The sequence below is a fragment of the Arachis duranensis genome, chromosome 3 (genome assembly GCF_000817695.3).
Source record: "Arachis duranensis cultivar V14167 chromosome 3, aradu.V14167.gnm2.J7QH, whole genome shotgun sequence".
Lineage (NCBI taxonomy): Eukaryota > Viridiplantae > Streptophyta > Magnoliopsida > Fabales > Fabaceae > Arachis > Arachis duranensis.
In genome coordinates this window covers 134,884,267-134,891,852 of record NC_029774.3, presented here as the reverse complement: position 1 = coordinate 134,891,852, position 7,586 = coordinate 134,884,267, and the positions used below count along the sequence as shown (strand labels likewise).

At 28.1% G+C, this 7,586-nt stretch overlaps 1 protein-coding gene across 1 annotated transcript in view; it reads right to left on the bottom strand.

Moving 5' to 3' along the window:
* Positions 1–4,358: 4,358 nt before the first annotated feature.
* Positions 4,359–7,586, bottom strand: part of LOC107482168 (nodulin-26) — a 4,239-nt gene continuing 1,011 nt past the window's right edge. Inside the window, exons 3-5 of the mRNA XM_016102566.3 lie at positions 7,296–7,499; positions 5,067–5,128; positions 4,359–4,714 (exon numbers count right to left, since the gene is read on the bottom strand). Of these exons, the coding sequence (XP_015958052.1) occupies positions 4,519–4,714; positions 5,067–5,128; positions 7,296–7,499 (462 nt within the window). The 3' untranslated portion in view covers positions 4,359–4,518. The remainder of the gene's footprint in view (positions 4,715–5,066; positions 5,129–7,295; positions 7,500–7,586) is intronic.

Sequence of the window (7,586 nt, the reverse complement as noted above, 5' to 3'; positions counted from 1 at the left end):
GCCCTCACCGGAAAGACCGACGGTAGTGGCGACCACAAAAGCCCCCTAGTGTCCGTGTGAATTCTTCTCTACGGCTTGGCTTTCGTCATCATTTATATTATGAATTTTACGTTAAAGCATAAATAAATGTTCATGTGATTTTTCCCAATTTTAACCTTTCTCTGGTCCAAAGTATTAATTGGATGATCATGTTCAAATCTCCCACGCCCCAATGAAAAAGCTCCAATGATGCATGGACCATGTCAACAGAAAACTCCATTGGTAACATTGACAAAACCCAGTTCAGTGCGTAAACGTGAAACATTGGCAGCACACAGAGGAGAACCTCATCGTTGTGCGTGCTGTGGAGGTTTTCGGCTACCTTTGATTTTTTTGGATTTCGCTCTCTTTACATCTTCAAGATATATACATTAACAAATGAATTTAGATGCTGGATGTTCAAATCACTAGGTATGTAGATGGTTATTTTAATTTTTAATTGGATGTTTTTGTTGTTTGATTCAGTTTAAGTATATACAATTAACAAAAATGTTGGATGGTCATTTAACTAGGTAGTCAGATAATTATTTTAATTGTTTGATGGCCAGTGAAAAAGCTTCTAACGCCGGAGAAGTGGGATGATTGATGAGGATAGGTAGCAGACGGTTGGAGGAGGAGGATGTTTGGGTAAATTCTATTGGTAAATTAGGATTGGGATGGTTAATTTTTGGAAATAACAGTTTGGGTTTTTTTCTTGTATTGAGTCAAATTTAAAATCCATTATACACATTGTCAAGATTCCTCATTGTCTTCCTAGCGAAGTTCTTAATTTAACAAAATTATACATTTATTCTTATCCATCTCTAAATAATGATTAGAAATCATGAAATATGAATTAACAAAGTTAATAAATTCAGATTTCAGAACTTCAGACATTCAGATTCAATAATAACTAACTAACACTAATAAATAACAACTACAAATTACAAAATGTAGCAATTTAGAACAGACTAAACTCACACTAACAAATAACAACTATAAAATGTATTAATTCAGTAACTATTTTTTTAAAACATACCTAAATCTAAATGGCTGAATGAAATAGAATCAGCTGACACTGAGGAACCAAGTGTTGTTGTGCTGTGCAGGAAGGTAAGCGACAGGCTGACAGAACGAATGGCGGAAGCGCGACGACCGAAAGAGAACACAACGAGTGATGGCAGCATGGCGGATGGCAGAGGCTCCACGAGTTCATGTGCTTCGATGCAGAACAGGGTCAATACATAGAAGAATGAGAGAGTGGGAGTCAGAGAACGGCGGAGAGAAAGACAGTGACAAGCTGTTTGGAGAACGGCGAACGACAGCAAGAAATGGATGGTGGGGAGGGACGGACGACGAAACGCCAAGACCAAAAAGAATTGGAAAAAGAGAATGAGTGCGAGCAAAGTGAGAGATTTAGCCGTTTAAAGCTCAGAAATTTAATATAACATATTAAAAAGTAGTATATATTATCACTTAACTAAAGTCTAACTGCAACTATTTCTAATGGTGATACTATAAATATAAATATTTATGTAATTAAATCTAATTTAGTATAAAGTCCAGCAAAAGCTAACATACTGTTGCATTACATACTTAGAATTTTTGTTATTGATATAGTATAAAAAAATTTATACATAATATAAAACTTTTATATATAATACAGAATTTTTTACACATAATATAAAAATTTATTGATATAGCATAAAAAAATTTTGTACATAGCACAAAAATTTATCGATATAGTATATACAGAATTTTTTACACATAATATAAAAATTTATTGATATAGCATAAAAAATTTTTGTACATAGCACAAAAATTTATCGATATAGTATATAAATTTTTTTTCTTAATGTATTTTGTTTATTGGGTGAATCATGTGTTCTTTTAAAAATTTATATTATATGCTAAAATTTGTATGTTATGTACCAAATTTTCTGTGACATACTCCAAAATTTTTGTATTTAATAGTTGTCATTAGGTAAGTCAATATTCTAGACATGTGATCAAGACATGTGATCTTTCATAAATATCTGTACATACTAGTTTTGATGATCATACATAAGCAGAAGAAGTGAATAAGTTAATGTTTTAGACATGTTATCTTTTAAGAATTTGTGTTATGTACTAAAATTTTTTGTGTTCAGTAATATTGTTAAACATATATATAAGAAAAAGAAGAGAACGATGATGATAATGATGATTGCGACGACGATAATGATAATGATAATGACGAAGGTAGAAAAAGAGGAGAAAGAGAAAAAAATTCAAATAAAAAAAGAAGAAGAAGGAAGAAAAAAATAATTAAGAAAGAGAAGAAATCAAATGAGAGAAAAAGAAAAAGAAGTGCACATACATGCAAAGAAAAAAAAGTATAGAATAATTTGATTAGATTTAATTAAAAAATTGTTTGACTATTTAATATTTTTATTTTTAAATAATAAATTTAAAAATTAATTACTTAATGTAGTAAATAACTGTTTAAATTAGTTAGTTTATAAAAATTAAATTTATTAAACATTATGTATCTATGTATATTTATTTTATATATTTTATATTTAAAATATATATTATTTTGTATAAATAATTAATTTAATATCTTATTTTTGGTATTTACTTATTTTATTATGGTTGAACTAATAAATAACAGCTGTTGAATAGGGTATGGAGCAATTATTATTCTATAAATAAATTAAATGCATGAAGGACGGATTTATTCCAAGTTGAATAATTTCATTTCTTTGAAGGAGTCAAAACTTAATATATAAAATAGTATCAGACACCCAAATAGAATGTAATAAGATTCTCAACTGTTATTAGAATAGTATGAGGACGCTGACATGCATGTTTTACTTTTATTTCGTTTTTAGTTTTAATGTGGATACCTTTTTGTGTATTTTTAATATTCAAATTCGTAAAGCCTAAGCCCTAAATAATCCTAAAGACCTAAAGTGTATTCAATAATGAATGAGTTTTGTAAGATACTAATTCTTTTAATTGACAATTTGCTTGAGTCCAAAATTATTAAATAAACATTAATTACATCAAAATCAAAAAGTGATTGTGAAAAAAAAAAAAGCTAATGTGAACTGAGGGAGTATGTTTATTCTTTTTCTAGAAAGTAATGGATCAAGTACCTTAGGTTTATTTTAGTTTTATTTCATTTGATTTTTTTTATTTTGATTACATTCAAAGTTTCACATTGTAACTAATGCGAAGTAGTTAGATTAAAATAGTAGATATGTTGATCTCTTAAATAAAAATAAAAAGTTTAAATTCTAAAAATTAAAAAAAATGAAATAAAATAAAAGTGATTGACTGCTATTTATTATTGACACAACATTTAGGTTATATTTGTTTATTAAAATATAGATATTAATTATTAAATACGGTAGTATACGTTTATTGTTTGTTTATTAAAATATAAATTTAGATAAATAGAGTGGTACATAAATATATACAAAATATATATATTTAATATTTTTTTTTAAAAAACACAATGTATAAGATACAAAATTTGATTTTTCTATTTTAATGATTTTTAAAATTACTAATACACAAGACACAATACACAAGACACAACAAATAAAATTAACATTTAATTTATATATTTTTATATTTATATATTTACATATGTATTTATATATCTCAAATATACTAACCAAACACAGCATTATGAAATTTGAAACTCTAATCAGAATGAGAAGGTTGGAACAGTAGCGTCATCTCCAGCGTCTTTTCACCATCAATAATTCGATTTAATTAGCACTCTTTCATTGAAGTCTAACGAGGACGCAACAACATAAGAAAAGTTTTTTCTACATAAACGAGAAATATAGGGTGATAAATTATTAATAAAATATTATATGTATACTAAAATTAATTATATAAATATATATATTATTTAATTTATTTTTAATATGTATTTTATATTTTAATATATTATACTAATAATTAATTTTAATATACACCTAATCTAATTTAAAAAAAAAAATTATTTCTCTAGTGTGTCAGTCGGTTAGATGAATTCAGTACACTATTATTAGTATACGGACTACGGTGTCATGTATTATGGAAGTTGCTTTAAACTATATGAGAGAAGAAAACGCCATTTAATGCAAACAACTTTTTTGTGCTAATTAATCCAGCGTCTAAAGCATTAAATTCATTTGAATAAGAAAAGAAGCCAAATTTTATGTAGAATAAATTTAATTAAATTATTATTTAATAATTTTTAATTATTAATCTCACAACAAATATAATTGCATGTAAACCGTAAATTTAAAAGGAGGAGGGGCAAACTTTCATTTGTATTATTAACTAATAAGGAAGCTAGGCACTTCTCCATTCCATTTCTTTATCAATCCTTTGATGGATAAAAATGATGATGAAGCCTCTCCAATTGAGATAAGAGAAGCGCAAGCAATTATTAATTTGATGGGCAATTATTATTATGAAAATATTTTGCGATCCCATGCATGCAAGCATGATGATGATTCAGTTGAAAGAGGCATTCTTGGTGATCTGAATGATGGGCTTGTCCTTCTTCTCCCTAAGTATGTTGTAGACCCATGCAGCCGCCACAGCTCCAATGGTGGGTGACAACAAGTATATCCATATTCCTCTGTATTCATGGTGCACAAATGCAGGTCCTAGACTCCTTGCTGGGTTCATTGATGCTCCTGACACTTGCCTGTTCATTCATTTTATTTTTATATACACACTATCATCAATATATCTATTTGCTCTACTCTAAGCTCACTTTCATAAATAAAATTATTTTAATTTATAAAAAATATCAATTAAATTTTTATTTTTTGTACTTATTAAATTATTTTTACAACTTATTTTTAAAAAATTAATTTTAAAAACTATTTTTAAAAAATTAAAATTTTACGAAATTGAATCTAAATATTTTCGCTATGATTTTTGAAATGTCAAAATTTTACCAAATTCACGATAAAAACAAAATAATGCTCAACCTAATTAAACTTCAATAATCACAATGCTACCAGTAATTTAATAGGTTTGGGATAGATTAATACGCTGCAATCAGCACATTAATTAGTATGGTAGACCCGATTGCAACTCCAGCCAAGGTACCAACCTGCACAATTATATATATTTAAAGATAAAATTACTAGATACGTTTAAGAATATAGTAAAGACTTACATATAATTGATTAAATTATTATATAATAATTTTTAATTATTAATTTCATATGATGATACTTGTGCATGAGTTTTTTATTTAACAACAATATTATATATAGAACAAGTAACTCTAATATGAACACGCATGCATGCATGTTATATGAGTATTGACTGGCACGAGCGGTGTGTGCCTTGTGGCTTGTGCGATGAAAACGTCAACCAACTCTTGCGCACGCACTTGCACGTCATCATGCAAAGGGGTTAAAAACATGCATGCATGGACAATTAGTCAATTTAGGTCCCATTATTTTATTAATATGTAACACGGTAATAAAGATAAGATAAAGAAAAAAGAAAAAGGATTCCGGCAGCAATTGGCTAAAATGGCATACCAGAAAGAAAGATCCCTCATATATTCAATATGATAAAACTTTCTATAAATTTTTAATTATATCATTAAAAATACTTGATTCAATTATTCTTTATTTTAATTCAAAAAATATAAATATATAATTATAACATAACATAAAATTCTTTTATGTTAGCATGCAATGCTTGAATAATATCATTTTTTTTTTTTAAATTTGGTCAGGGATCAATAATATCAAACTAAAAATATGAAGCGAACATAGTAATCTCCTTTGTACCCATGCCCAATACCGTAGGTGTTGGAATTTATGAATAATAGATAAATAGTGGTCCGCAATTCCGCATATAAATATCATTATAATAACAATAATGTTAGGAAATCAAAAGTATATCAATAAAAAATCAACTAAAATGTGTTTGGGTTCCGTGAATAACCGGGTTTTAGTTTGTGCTCCGTGATTCTAGGAGTAGTTTTCAAACATATTATTCAAAAGAGCAACACTAGGGAACCAAAAGGGTATTAGCCAAAAATCAGTCAAATATTTTTGGGTGAATTTAAAATCTCTACGAATTAATATATATGGATGTTTCTTTTGCTAAGTATAAGAATATTTCTTTTTCATACTAAATGGATGTTCTTTTATATATTTTTTGAATTTTTTTATATTGCAAATATGAATGTCTCTATTTCTTTAAGAATTTCATTTTTTTTAAATTTTATAGATTTTTAATTATTTTTTGCTAAAATATAATTGGTTTTTTTTTGTTAAATATTATGATATTTTTTTTCATATTAAATGAATGTTTTTTTTATAATTCATAACATTCACGTTAACAAACAGGATCATCAATGGAGAGTTAAGAAGTGTGAACCCACTATCAAATCCTAAATATTTTGATCCGGTTCGTATATCATCACAATTAGAAAAGTCAGCGAAATACATATTTACCACCCCACATATCCTGTCTAAGGCATGCAGTCCATACCCTTATAAAGATAACACAACAACCGAAGGCATTGGTGTTTATCAAGGGGAAAGATTCTGTGAAATCCTTGAAGAAATTACCAGAGAGCAGCCTCTAAATGTCGTGTCGAATTGGAGATGCAACGGCACTGATAATTTCTGCAGTAAATCAGGTCCCTTTTTATCTGATAAGATAATCAAAACAACAGATGGAGGGTTTCAAGATGTTAAACTTTATATGCGCTTGTTGAGGGCGTTGCGGAGAGTATGGAAGTCGTTGGCGCTTCCAGCAGCGTTGCTGAAAGAGAGAGGTCTGTGTGTGATTGTTGGAGGTGGGTAGGTTAATGTGAGAGAGAAGATGAAAGTTTTTATAGGTTTTAATTAGGTTTACTTAATCAATTTTAAATTTTTTAAATTTTGAATTTAAAAAACTTAAAATTAATGTGATTTTATTTAGTTTTTTGCTGATAATTTTTGGTTCCATATATTTTTTCTATTCAAAAAATGATTCTAATTAAAAAATTTTGTTTACTTTTTGACTTGTCACATTTTGGTTCCATATACTTTTCCTTATAATAATGAGTACTTTTTCTTCGAGTTTGGCTAAAACAAAGCGCGCGTGATGAGTGGTTAATGGTGGTTATTGTAGTTAAAATCTAGGCAGTTAGGCATGTTGAAAATTGGGAAAAAGGATTATCATATAATTGTCAACGAAATAAGTAGAGAAACAGTAGTGGAAGAAGCATAAAATATATAAAAATGAAAGCGTTGGTTCAGTTAGCTTACCGCTCTGCTATCGGTAGCAACGGCGCAAATGACAAACATAAGGAAAAAAGTGATAATGAATTCAAGGACGAAGGATTGGATGTTTGAGCCACTCGGCAACGTTCCTGTGAACTGAACTTCAACGTGGTTCCCACTAAATACTAGTCTCACTGTTCCGCTTGCTAGGATCGCTCCAAGCAATTCAGCTGCTATATAAGCCGGTACCTATGCCCAATAATAATATAATCATAATAATTTAATGTACATATTTAATAAATAAAAATATTAAAATACTATTAAAATTTATTATTT